The sequence below is a fragment of the Trichosurus vulpecula genome, chromosome 4, assembly GCF_011100635.1.
Source record: "Trichosurus vulpecula isolate mTriVul1 chromosome 4, mTriVul1.pri, whole genome shotgun sequence".
Lineage (NCBI taxonomy): Eukaryota > Metazoa > Chordata > Mammalia > Diprotodontia > Phalangeridae > Trichosurus > Trichosurus vulpecula.
In genome coordinates, this window is record NC_050576.1 from 184,181,267 (window position 1) to 184,195,111 (window position 13,845).

Sequence of the window (13,845 nt, forward strand, 5' to 3'; positions counted from 1 at the left end):
TCTTCTAACTTCAAACCCTTCTATATAGTTTTAAGGAGTGCCTGAGCCACAATTCACAATTTTCTTCCTGGGGCAATTGGAAGGGGAAAGGGAAGCAGTTTCAGGGGCGGGGAAGAGCTATCAAAAATTTATTATTTTAATTAGTTTTTCTTTGTAAGTTCTAGGCTCAGCTACAGAAAGCATGCAAGTTCTATTGGCAGCTTCTAAATGTTGGCACCCAGGGAAATGCCCCAATTACTCTACCTACTTACAACTCTGGTTAATACTATTGATAAAAAATAAAATCAAAATCTTTTCCATATAAAAAAATGCTCTAAATCACTATGTATTAGAGAAATGCAGATCAAAACACCTCTTAAGTACCACATCTCTTCTGTCAAATTGGCTAACATGACAAAATAGGAAAATTATAAATGCTGGAGAAAATGTGGGAAAATTGGAATGCTATTGCATTGTTGGTGGAGTTGTGAACTGGTTCAACCATTTTTGAGAGCAATTTAGAACTATGCCCAAAGGGCTATAAAAATGTGCATACCCTTTGACCCAGGAATACCACTTCTAGAGCTGTATCCCAAAGAGATAATACAAGTGGGAAAAGGATCCATATGTACAAAAATATTTATAGCAGCTCTTTTTGTGGTGGCAAAGAATTGGAAATCAATGCGATGCCCATTAATTGTGGAATGGCTAAACAAGTTGTGGTATATGAATGTAATGGAAATCTATTGTTCTATAAGAAATGAGGAGAGGATTCTGGGAAGACAGCGGAGTACATCAGAAAATTCCAAGCTCTCAAGGTTTTCCCCCACAAAAGAGTTAAAATAGCACTTTAGGGTGAACAAAGTGTGGGTGGAGACAAAGAAGAATAGGGGCACAACCAGGATCTTCCTGGGACAGTTTGAGAAGATCTGAGGAAAAATCCCAGGACCAGATTTGGTCTGTGCAAGGAGTAAACACTTCCAGGCTAGGTTCTGTTTTAACAACTAGCAGCAAGCCCTGGGGTTAGTTGGTTTCAGAGGCAGCCTCCGACCAAGCCACTGGAACTTTGCACCCTGGATAGTGAGGGGAGTTGGGGATTTGAGATCAGGAAGATTGAGGGAACCTCTGCTGATGAGGAATGCCAGACCCAGCTGTGCTAGGTGGGGAGGGGGGGCCAAGAAGGAACCAGCAGGTGCTGGGTGAGTGCAGAAGCAGTGGGCCAGAAAGCCCCTGGCTGTGGGCAGTTACAGGAGGTTGGAGGCTTGGCTTTAGTTCCAGGCTAGAGGGCAGAACTGAAGATCTGGGGCAGGAGGCACCATTTCCCTTAACCCAGGAGAAAATGCATAGACAAAGGAGAAAGAATCCAACCACAGAAACCTATTATGGTAATAGAGATGGCCAGGGTTCATCTTTGGAGGAGGATATTGAAGTAAAGAAACCCCCAACAAGTAATGTCAAATGGTCACTTGCCCAAAAAGAATTTATAGAAGATCTTTAAAAGACTTTAAAAATCAAATGGTAGTGATGGAAGAAAAACTAAAACTAAAACTAAAAATAATTCAAGAAAAACAAGAAGGTTATGAAAAGAAAGTCAACCAATTAGAAAAGGAGATCCAGAATCTCAAGGAAGAAAATGACACCTTGATAATTAGAACTGGGCAAAGTGAAGCCAATGAAATTAAAAGAGATCAAGAAATAATTAAACAAAATATGAATAATGAAAAAATAGAAGAGAAAGTAAAACATCTTATAAGAAAAACAACAAATTTGGAGAATAGATCAAGAAGAGAAAATATAAAAATAATTGGACTAAGTGAAAGTTATGATCAAAAAATAAATCTTGATACAATAATAGAAGAAATAATTAAAGAAAATTGTCCTGAAGCATTAAAACAAAGCAGGGAAGTAGAAACAGAAAAAAAAACATCAAACACCACTTAAAAGAGATCCAATGAGGAAAACTCATAGGAATATCACAGTCAAATTCTGAAACCCCAGCTCAAGGATAAAATATTAAAAGCACCAAGATTAAAACAACTTAAATATGATGGCACTACAATTAGAATTACACAAGACCTAGCAGCAGAGACAATAAAGGACCACAGGTCTTCAAACACAATATATCAAAGAGCAAAAGACCTGGGGCTCTGGCCAAAAATACCATACCATTCAAATTTAAGTATTATCTTGAGCGAAAAAAATGGACATTTGCTAAACCCTCAGATTTTCAAGACTTTGTTAAAAGAAATCCTCAACTTAATAGAAGTTTTGACACACAGGAATCAAGAGAAACATAAGGTACATACCAAAGACTGACTATAAGGGATTTGTAAGGACAGACTGTTTACCTTTTATGTAACATAAAATGTAAAATGTATGTCTAAGATTCTTATTAATAATTAGAGACCTCATTAGAAAGAGGGGGGGTAAACGTGATTATGATATAAATTTAAAAAGTAAAACCATTTAAAAACAGCTAAAAAGTGTAACCATTTTATACAAATAAGGTGCAAGAGGAAGAAAGGATGCAGAGGATTTATATAGGGGAGGAGGGCTGGTAGTTCTGGTAACCTACTTTCACCAGGAATGGGTTTAAGAGGGAAAAATACACACATATTTAGAAGAGTATAAAAGTCTTCTAAATTTAGAAGAAATAAAATGGTAGGGGTATAGTGAGGGGGGAGAGGACAAGGGAGGGATATTCAGAGGGAAAAATGAGGGAATAGGTAAAAGGGGGTATAGAAGGGTGTTTAGATTTATGGGAATGGGAGGATAGGGGAAGGATCTGGGAGAGGGAGGGTAGGCAAGTAATAGGAGGGCAAGGTAGTCAGTAGAAGTAAAGTAGAGGAATCAGGAGAGATAGGAAACAAGAGATATGCACAAATACAAAAACAAATATCAGGAGTAGAGTATGTTTGGGAAAGTATATGTCTACACATGTATGTATATATGTATGTGCATGTATATATCTATAGCTCTAGAGAAATATATCTAAACTTTATTGTAGCCTTAGGGGGTGGGTTGGGGGAGGGGAAAAAAGAACAAATTAAAAAGTGCATAGCAGAGAACAAAAAAAAACTCACAAGGAAGCAAAGAAAAGACGGACAATTCTCAAAACAACATGTATTATTTATTATATAAGCTTTCTTGAAATGAAAATCTATTGCTGTATATTTTGAATCCTCTCTTACATTCTGTTATGCACATGACACGCTTTTTTCCCTTCTTTGTATTTACGTTTATAATGTGTTTTGCTTCTTTTCTCTATTCTGTATTTGTGCTCTGGCCCTAGAGTCTAAAATTAAATTAAATTTAAAAAAAAAGAAATGAGGAGCAGACACACTTCATAATAACCTGGAAAGACTTATATGATCTCATGCAGAGTGAGCGGAGCAGAGCCAGGAGAACATTGTACACAATTAAAGACACACGTTATCTGTGATGACAAACTTTGATAGACTTGCCTCTTTTCAGTAATGCAAGGTTCTAAGACAGCTCCAAAAGGCTCCTGATGGAAAAAGCTATCCACAACCAGAGAAAGAATTAGAGTCTGAATAAAGATTGAAGCAAACTATTCTCTCTCTCTCTCTCTCTCTCTCTCTCTCTCTCTCTCTCTCTCTCTCACACACACACACACACACACACACACACACACACACACACATTTGGTTTTGTTTCTTCTTTCTCATGGTTCATTCCATTGGTTATAATTCTTCTTTACAATTTGACTGTTGTGAAAATAAGTTTAATGTTAAGGTATATGTATATATTGGATTACATGCTGTTGAGTGGGAGGGGGAGGAGAGGAAGAGAGAGAAAATTTGGAACTCAAAAGTTTCTGGAACTAAGTGTTGTAAACTAAAAATAAAAATAAATTAGAAAATAAAAACAACACACTGGAGGCTACTATCAAAAAGTACTGTCCACTCTTCAAGGAAGATTAAGATTCACTTCTGCCTTCTTCACAAAGATTTCTTGTCGATTCCAGGCCAAAAGGTCCCTCTCTCTTCTGAACTTCTAGCTACTCATTCCATTAGTCATATCTTCATACATACAGTATGTCTCATCTCCCTTACTAGATGCACTCTTCTTCTATTTGATAAATACTGGTCAATTGTTCATTGTTAAGGTGCTGGGGAAACAAAGAGGAAATAAAATAAAATTCCCTGCTCTTTCCATTAGGGTAGATAAGACATGTGTATCATGACCTTAATACAGAATATGATCAGTCCAGAGGAATCCAAAATGCTATCATATAGTAGTTAGCATCTCTATAGAACTTTAAAATTTACAAAGAAATTTATAACAAATTTTTTATCTTCACAACAACCTTAGGAGGTAGGTGCTGCTATCACCCCCATTTTACAGATGTTAGATCAGAGCACATAGTAAGCATTTAATAAATTCTTGGTAACTAACTTCAATGGCCAACCCATCATCACCTTTGTGAAACCTTTCTACTCACTAAAAAAAGTTAGTACTCTCTCCCCTGTCAAATTCCTTAGATCTACTTTGCTATACTACATATTTACTTTATTTTGCTGTACTTCCTTTGCTGTGCTTTACTAAATATAGATATATATGTCTTTTGTAAGTGCATATGGATGTACACACATACGTGTTAATATATGTATGTATGTCTACACATATATGTAGATAGATAAATAGATAGATAGATAGATAGATAGACAGATGTATACATACACACACCGTTATATTCACTGTGTCCCTCTCATGCCTCTAAAAGCCAAAGGTCCTTGAAGGAAGGTGATAGTTTACTTTTTATCTTGGTACTCCCAATGACAGGCACGGTGTCTTGTACCTAGATAATGTTTCATAAAGATTCACTAAATGGAAGATGAATGTGAGCAGAGTATGGCAGAATCCCACCATCTTAGAACTTGAGAGCTGGAATGGAAGGAAGGATTTCAGAATTCACAACACCAGCCTGGGGGCCTTGAGCTCATATGCTATACTCCTTGAGATCAACAAAATCTAACACTTCAATGATGATGGATGAGTTAAAAGGCAAAAAAAATCTGGCATGACTTCATGTGTTCAGTAGATGAAAAAAACTCAATGATATAAATAAATCCTTTCAATTTAAAGGCTGCTCTCTCAAAAAGATTAATCATCACCATTTTTAGGCAAAAGGTCAGTAAGTTCTCACTCTCTGGAAGAAAAGATTTTCTGGAGAGAAATATATGGGCACTTCCTAAATTAGGTATTTGTGACTCTTATGAATCCCATGTAAATAATAGCTCTGAAGCACTGTGAGTTATTCATTTAAAGAACTAGTTAATCCCTTCAACTTCATGAAAGAGCCTTGGCATCTGCACCAGGGCTTATAATATTCATTCACATTATTGGTTGTTCCAATAAATCACAACTTTTGAATTACTTTTTTCAGGCTATCACTTGGAGTACCATCTGCCATGATTTTTGCTTTTTTCTGGAGAAGAATTCTGTGTGTGTGTGTGTGTGTGTGTGTGAGAGAGAGAGAGAGAGAGAGAGAGAGAGAGAGAGCAAGAGAGAGAGACAGAGAGAGAGACATAGAGAGAGAGAGAGAGACAGAGAGAGACAGAGAGAGAGCGACAGAGATAGAGACAGAGAGACAGAGACAGAGAGAGATTGACAAGTTTAATACTAGATACATCATTTGCATTCCTTTTTCTGCTGAGATTATAGTTTGTTTTTTTTTTTACCAATTGCTCAATGTTCTGCAAAAGATGAAAAAGAATAATGATAAAGAGTCTCTACTGAGCTCCACCCATCTTTCATTTCAACATAAATGTCCTATGTGTTTTAAGGACAAAACACACACCAAGATGTATCAGATTGGTTATTAGTTACAATAATGCTAAATTGGCAAAAAGAAGACAGCTCAGTGAGAAGAAAATCTTTCGCATGGACACACCCTCCCAGCTCAATATATAAAGGATTGCCACAGTCTCTGGGTAGCAAGCATTGCTTGAGCTGAACCTCTACTGCATCACTATGTCCCAGAGATATAGTTCCAGCAAACATTACTCTTCCTCCTGCAGTGGAGGAGGAGGTTCATCTGTCAGAGTCTCAAGCAGTAGAGGCTCTGGCTATATGCTTGGCTCTCTTGGTGGAGGATTTAGTTCAGGTGGGGGTGCTAGCTATGGCAGCTGCTCACAAGGGGGCTTTGTCAGTGGATCAGTAAGGGGCCTTGGAGGAGGCTTTCGTGGTGGCAGCTATATTGGGAGTAGCTTTGATGGTGTTAGCTATGGTGGAGGAAGCTTTGGTGGAGTCAGTTTTGGTGGAGTCCTTGGGGGAGGCGATGGAGGCCTCCTCACAGGCAACGAGAAGGTCACCATGCAGAACCTGAATGACCGCCTGGCCTCCTACCTGAACAAAGTACAAGCTCTAGAGGCATCTAACTCTGAGCTAGAGCAAAAAATCAAGGAATGGTATGAGAAACGTGGCAACGCAAATCGGCAAGAACCTCGTGACTACTCTCATTACTATGACCAAATCAAAGAACTTAAGGATCAGGTAAGAAACATAATTTATACTGCTTCTGAACCAGTCTTGTGCTTATTTCTTAGTCTTATATTTTAGATAACAATTGGGGGTCTTAGAGTGAGGAGACCTAGGTTCAAACTTCCTTTGATGTGGTTTGCCGTTTGCTCTCCAAGAGGACCATGACATCAGGGAAATGATGACATAACTTGCAATTGACTTTGATTTTAGTGAGGGAATGCTGGGCAAGGTCACCATCCTCACTTTCTCCTCCAGAGCCATCTGAGTCCAATGGCCAGATATTCTTCAATTCAATTGGAGATGGCCCAGGATACAATGGGAGACCTTGGTGTTTTTAAGCTAAGGTCTTTTCAAGTTCTCACTTTGAGTGGGGCAAAGCCCATTCAGTGAGTAGGCCTCTTTAAGAAGTGAGTCAAGGGATGGCCCCTTTAATAAAAAAAGAAAAACAATCGAACTAGGAGGGGAAGACCCTCGGGGTTGCCATCTGGCCACTGGACCCAGATGGCTCTAGAGGAGAAAATGAGACTGGTGACCTTGCACAGCCCTCCTCACTTAAATCAGAGTCAACTGCAAGTCATGTCATCATCTATCTTCCTGATGTAATAGTCTTCTTTGAGAATGAAGGACAAACTATGTTTGAATGAAGGACTACTGTGAGTAGTCTGAGCTGCCTGAAGGGGCAACCAGCTAGCCAGTTCCAGTTAGGCAACTCATCTCTTGCTCTCCTCTCCTCTCTTCCCCTCCCTTCCCCTCTCCTCTCCTCTTCTCCCTATTCCCTGAGGGTGTTCTGCCCGAAGGAAGGTAAATTTTGATGGCCAAAAGCTCCCTAGTTAAGTTGGGGTTTACTACCTAGATTCCTTTCTCAGAGACCAAGTCTTAAACCCAATTTAGTCTGGATCTCATGGATTGGATGACAATAGGTCCCTGCCCAAGCACCACTTAATGGATATTTTGGGGCCATCATAGCACAGAGTGAATGTAAGTAGTAACTGTTTCCTCTGATGCGTAGCAGTTACATGACCCAAGACAAGTCACTTAACCACTTCCTTTCCCTAGGCAACTCTCTTAGACTTTGAGTTTGAGAGTAGGTGCTGAACTGCATTATAAGAGGGAGGTTCTCGTTGGCAGCTACTTAGAGCAATGAAATCACAGATCCAGTCCCACTCTCCTCTCCCCTATCCCCATCCCCAAAATAATTGAGATAAAAAAATCTTAAATCAAGAAATATGAGGCTGAAAAATTATTATAGCTTATTTTATTCCTGATCTTTGGAATTGAATTATGAATTAAGTATGATCTAAAATTAGAAAAGTTGAGGGAAAGAGATCTTTACCCAACATATAATAAGAAATCATTATTGATCAACAAAGATGTCAGATGCTGACAGCTATTGGGCCTCCAGGAAATTCCTGAAGAAAGTAAGTATGATCAAAGAATAAAAGGGAGAAGCTACAAAAGGAAAAATTGAAAAATCATCAGAATGGGAGGAAAAATATCTGCTAGTTTTATCAGGATGAATAAAATATTTTCCAAACTCATGGAAATTTGCTCTCTCTTACATTTTCTAGAAGTGTGAATTCTTCCAGTTGGAAGCAAGAGAGATGCAATTCATATCTTCCAAGAATATCTAAAATTCAGATCTAATAGGTCAAATCTAACTTAAGAATATAAAGAGAAAGGGGCAAATCAGTCAGAAGTATCCTGGAGTTAGTGAAATAATATGGTGGGATAAGATCAGAGATTTCAATTGCTGAGTAAAAAGACTAAGTGCCTTGTCAGAAAAGGCATGACTTCAGAAATCCTAGAAGATCCAAGCTTTAGGAAACAGGTGACTGAACTATATGTCATTCGTAAATGACAGAAGTATCCCCATAGAACTCTGTGAGATGGTCAGTTCTTAAGAAGTATGGCCTTTTGCAAAAATCCATATACATGACCTCTTTCTCAATTATTTTTGCTCTACAGATCTTGAATCTAAGTACTGACAATGCTAATGTGCTGCTGCAAATTGACAATGCCAGGCTGGCTGCTGATGACTTCAGACTGAAGTAAGCAAAGGGAATAAGAAGCATGTGCTTCTGAAATTGTCAGACACGAATTTTGTGAGGGCAATTGCTCAACAAATCCAAAATGAGTTTCCAATGGCCCCCAAATGGCACATCCTGTCTGGTAAAATTTTAAAAATCCATTCAAAATTAAATATTTTCCAGATTATCAGAAATATCTTCCAATATATTTGAGATCAGTAATACTTTGCAAATAACTTCTAAGTCATTTTGAACGTTACTACTTTTCCTCAACTGTTACTATCATTTGTATGTGAAATAGAATGAACATGCTGAAATAAAATATGAAATCAATTGGTTATCACACTATGAAATGAAATCTATTAATAATCAAGAAACTATACGATAATAATCAAGATATTAATAGCTACAATTCTATTAGTAATAGAGTTGATCCTTCTTTCAGACTAGCACAATTTCTCAAGGATCCAGAATAATACTCTGTACACAGTAGGTGCTTAGTTAATGTGTACTATATTATTTGGATTGATATGGTATGGTGTTTTATTATATTGTATTGTATTCTGTTACTTTACATTTTCTCAAGCTCCTCTTTCCTATTCTCTCCTCCCCCAAAAGATATTCTTTTCACTAGATTGAGTTATACTACTGATTATACCATGTCTCTTTCAGGTATGAAAATGAAGTGACCCTGCGTCAAAGTGTGGAGGCTGACATTAATGGCCTGCGCAGAGTCCTGGATGATCTGACCTTGGCCAAGACTGACCTAGAAATGCAGCTTGAAAGCTTGAATGAGGAGTTGACCTTCCTGAAAAAGAACCATGAGGAGGTAAGACAAAATTCTGTTTCATCCCACCATGCCACACCCCAATCTCCTAAATTCTCACTATAGTCATGAAAACTGTAGTCACATTATGAGCTCTCCTTCCCCTACAGGAAATGAAAGATCTTCAGAATGTGTCCACTGGAGATGTGAATGTGGAAATCAATGCTGCTCCAGGAGTGGATCTGACTGAATATCTGAACCGCATGAGAACCGAATATGAGGCAATAGCTGAACAAAACCGTAGAGATGCTGAAGCCTGGTTCAATGAAAAGGTGAAAATTACTTATTCCTAAAATTCTCATCATAAAGACCATGAATGTGGTCGTTGTCTTCTAATGATTCTTTTCTCTCTCTCCTCTCCTTTGCTTTTATGATCCTAGAGCAAGGAGCTGACCATAGAGATCGATACCAATGCGGAACAAGTATCCAGCCACAAATCCGAGATCACTGAATTGAGACGCAGTGTACAAGCTTTGGAGATTGAACTACAGTCACAACTGGCCCTGGTAAGTTAACAATGAACTCTCTCTTTCCATAACATAAGCTCTGGGTTTCCAAAGTGTTTTAAGGCATTTCTCAAGAAAGTACAAAGTTTTAGAGAATTCATTTTTTAAGCTTTCCTATTCAACTTTGTGATCCCATGGGTGAACGTTCACCAAATTAGGGAATATCTCTTTAAGCCTTCTTCATGAGGGTGAAAGACAAGAGTATAAAAGCTGGCTTGAAAGATGGCTTGAAGTAAAAGCCTAAGATCGTGGAAACTGATCCCATCACCTCACGCCATATAGATGAAGAAGAAATGGAAGCAGTGTCAGATTTTATATTCTTTGGCTCAAAGATCACTGCAGATAGTGAATGAAGCCATGAAATTAAAAGACACATGCTCCTGGGAAGGAAAGTTATGGCCCATCTGGACAGCATACTAAGAAGCAGATATATTACCTTGCTGACAAGGGCCTATATAATCAAAGCTTTGGTTTTTCCAATAACAATGAGAGCTGGAGAGTAAGGGAAGCTGAGCACCACAGAACTGGTGCTTTCCAATTGTGGTGCTATAGAAGACTTTTGAGGGTCCCTTAGCCAGCAGGTAGTCAAATCAATACTTAAAGAAATTAATTCAGGCTATTCGCTGGAAGGTCAAATACTGAAGATGAAGTTTAAATACTTTGGCCACATAACGAGAAGGTGGGACTCATTGGAAAAGACCGTAATGTTGGGAAAGATTGATGATAAAAGGAAAAGGGGGTGACAGAGGAGAAGATGGATAGATAGTGTCATGGAAACAATGAACATGAACTTGGAAAGACTTTGAGAGATAGTGGAAGATAGAAGAGCCTGGCTTGCTATGGTCCATGGGGCCATAAAGAGTTGGAAATGACTGAATGACTTGACAATGATGACAACAGAGAAAAAGGAACATCATATGTAGTATCAGGCTATTGAAATACACCAAAGACCCCATATCAGAGCCAAAACTGTGGGTTGTATAGGTCTGAAATTGCTAAATAGCTAAAACTACATCAGGTCACGTATTTCCAAGTGTAGTCAAAGTTCTTCATTCCTCCATGAATTTTCTAATTAGAAAGAGTTTTGTTATATCCCATTTAATCAATGATGTTGTCAATTCATACAACTCTCCTCTCCTTCTCAGAAACAATCCCTGGAAGCATCCCTGGCAGAGACAGAAGGTCGTTACTGCATTCAGCTTTCACAAATCCAGGGCCAGATCACTGCTCTGGAAGAGCAGTTACAGCAGATCAGAGCTGAAACAGAATGCCAGAATTCAGAATACCAGGTGCTCCTCAATATCAAGATCCGCCTGGAGAATGAAATTCAGATGTATCGCAGCCTGCTAGAGGGAGGAGGGTGAGTGACAGAAACACCACTGTTGGAAATTCTCCTGCCTACTAGTTTTCTAGGTAGGGGAACTTCTCCCAGTTTTTGAGAAGCAAAGAGTTGTTAGAGGAGGAATACATAGCACTGTCTGAAATGTTGTGTTGATCCTCCCCGATTTTGGCCAAGGAATGATCATCATGACCAAGAAGACACCTTTTTCAAATGTCTTTAAATTCTCTCTCTCTCTCTCTCTCTCTCTCTCTCTCTCTCTCTCTCTCTCTCTCTCTCTCTCTCTCTCTCCCCCCCCCCCCTTTTCTCTTTCTCTTTCTTCTACTTCTCCCTATCTTGCCATTCATGGGCTTGATTCCATACTAACTGCCATGAGTTCTTTTACCTGCTCTGTGTTTCCCATATGGGATGATTTACACCTCATTAGGTAGCCTACTGATCCTAAGAGTTCATCATATGGGTGCCCTGGGACACCAATTTATTAATGATATTTTATGTATTGGTGACTTATTTTCTTATTTACTGATGATATCCAATCAGCTTTAACCCTACTGAAGATCAGAATGCCCAAACTCAAGTGAACCACCCATCTCGGTTTCCCCTAGTAGGAGAGACACCATCACACTTTACCATCAATCTCTTCTCAAATTTTTTAGCTTCTCAAAGTGTCTAAGAAATTCTGGGGAGAAGGATATACATTTTATAATGTTTATGGATAACTAATCGTTAATTTTTATCTACTTTATTATATTTCTGGTAGCACATCTGGAGGTGGTGGCCATGAAGGAAGTTCTGGTGGATATGGAGGAAACTCTGGTGGTGCAGTATATGGTACAAGATCCAGTGTTGTTCAGGGGGGTGGTAACTCCAGTGCTGGATATGAAGGAAGCTCTGGCGGCAGCAGAGAATTCAAAAGTTCTGTCTCCAGAGGAGGTTCAATTGGAGGACAAGGAGAAAGCATTGTATCTGGTGGAGAATCTCCTTCTAAAAACAGCTCTGGAACAAGGTCAGCAGAAACTAAGTAGGGTAATAGAACCCATTTTAACTTCTTGTGGGTTTTGATTATGCGGTCTTTTTTTCCTTTCATTCTTCTTAAGTTTGGAAACACAAAAGCATTAAAGAAAGTTTCTGTTTTCAGAAAGAAATTCTTTTGATAATAATTTTGAAGCTAAAAATATAGGCTTTAGATATAATTGTGTGTTTTCTCTTGGGCTAACTCTCACTAAAAGTCATTTCAATTGAAGCAACATCTCCCTTGAACATTAGGAGAGACAGAGAGAGAGAGAGAGAGACAGAGACAGAGAGAGACAGAGAGAGAGAGAGAGAGAGAGAGAGAGAGAGAGAGAGAGAGAGAGAGAGAGAGAGAGAGATTCTTTGACAAAGAACACAGGAGTCCAGAGCAAGCTCTGGAAGGTTCTAGAGGCAAGACTTTGAATATGAGCCAAATAACTGATTAGGAATCTGTTATTTGTGAACCACCCTAGCTAACCTTGGAGAAGCACCTTATTAAGTTGGCTAAATAATGAGGAAAATTTTGGTCTGGGCAACTCTAGAAGGCCATCTAGTGAATGCTAAAGGGTTGTAACCTATGCTGGCAAAGGGAAGACCCACACTAACAAAAGCACACATCCTTGAATATTGACATGGTAGAAAATAATTCAAACCTGAAATTTTGAATAAAACTCATGAGGGGCCATTGTTTCTCCTTTAGATTAGAAATGTATGTTATGTGTCTACATTTTGGTTGACAAATGTGCCTTTCAGAGACCAAACCATAATTTCTCTGATTATAGGAGGGTATTGCAGTTAATGAGTTCACTCACTGCTACTTGTTAGTTTTCCTTGCTCAAGTGCAGCTCTGGAGGCTGCTAAAACTCTCCTCAATTTCACTGAAGAGGAGCACTCTTCATTATATAGGAGAAATACCAATATTGGTCACTTTTCACCTACAGATTCTAATAGAAGCCATTTGATCAAGACCATTGTTGAAGAGGTGGCCCCTGATGGTAGAGTTCTTTCATCCAGAGTGGAATCAGAGACCAAGAAGCACTCCTATTAACCAGTGTTGACATGCAAAAATCTCTTTCCCTAGACTGCAACATATCAATGTCAGACAAAGAAAATCTCCATCCTTCCTAATGGTCATGGGCACTTTTTCTCTTTTTAAATACAAAGTGTCTAAAAGGTTTCTCATGGTTGCTTTCCTATTCCTTTTCACTTTACCAGAGAGTATGCTTCTATGAAAACTATTCATAAGGAAACTTTCTGTTCCTAATTACTTATATTTCAATAAACTTCCTTGCTGATGCAAATAATATAATCGTGTACTCGTTTTCTTTCTCTTTTGAATGACACATTCATAGCCTTAACAGGAGAGGTTTTAGTATCAAAGGAGTCAAAGTAAGATATTAGAGAAACCATCCAGTCCAACTCATTCATTTTGCAGGGAAGGAAACTGAGACTGAGGGAAAGGAAATGGCTTCCTCAAAGGTCACACAAGTAGTAAGTCCCAAGACTGGATTTGACCAGACATCATATGATTCCAAACCCAGGGTTTTTCCAAAAACAACATATTCATAGTGAGCCTCTATGTTTGAAAATTGTTTATCCAAAAATTCTTTGCAAGCTTATCTCAATTTCCTGAAACAAAAGTCCTGTCCT

At 38.6% G+C, this 13,845-nt stretch overlaps 1 protein-coding gene across 5 annotated transcripts; it reads left to right on the forward strand.

Moving 5' to 3' along the window:
• Nucleotides 1-5,976: 5,976 nt before the first annotated feature.
• LOC118846552 (keratin, type I cytoskeletal 10-like) lies at nucleotides 5,977-13,243 on the forward strand. 5 transcript variants are annotated; one of them, XM_036755236.1, is made up of 8 exons: nucleotides 5,977-6,498; nucleotides 8,452-8,534; nucleotides 9,186-9,342; nucleotides 9,450-9,611; nucleotides 9,720-9,845; nucleotides 10,991-11,205; nucleotides 12,056-12,141; nucleotides 13,137-13,243. In XM_036755236.1, exons 1-8 carry the CDS (start codon nucleotides 5,977-5,979, stop codon nucleotides 13,241-13,243), a joined length of 1,458 nt encoding a protein of 485 aa, XP_036611131.1. The 5 variants fall into 5 exon arrangements, with proteins under 5 accessions (XP_036611131.1, XP_036611129.1, XP_036611132.1 ...); XM_036755234.1 differs by having other exon boundaries at nucleotides 11,945-12,190; nucleotides 13,137-13,224; XM_036755238.1 differs by lacking the exon at nucleotides 12,056-12,141 and having other exon boundaries at nucleotides 6,088-6,109; nucleotides 6,239-6,498; nucleotides 13,105-13,243.
• Nucleotides 13,244-13,845: the final 602 nt, after the last annotated feature.

Coding starts and splice junctions, on each gene's coding strand:
- LOC118846552 (XM_036755233.1), top strand. CDS start 5,977: ATGTCCCAGAGATATAGTTCCAGCAAACATTACTCTTCCTCCTGCAGT. Junction 8,535..9,185: donor GCTGATGACTTCAGACTGAA/GTAAGCAAAGGG, acceptor TGTCTCTTTCAG/GTATGAAAATGAAGTGACCC. Junction 9,846..10,990: donor TACAGTCACAACTGGCCCTG/GTAAGTTAACAA, acceptor TCTCCTTCTCAG/AAACAATCCCTGGAAGCATC.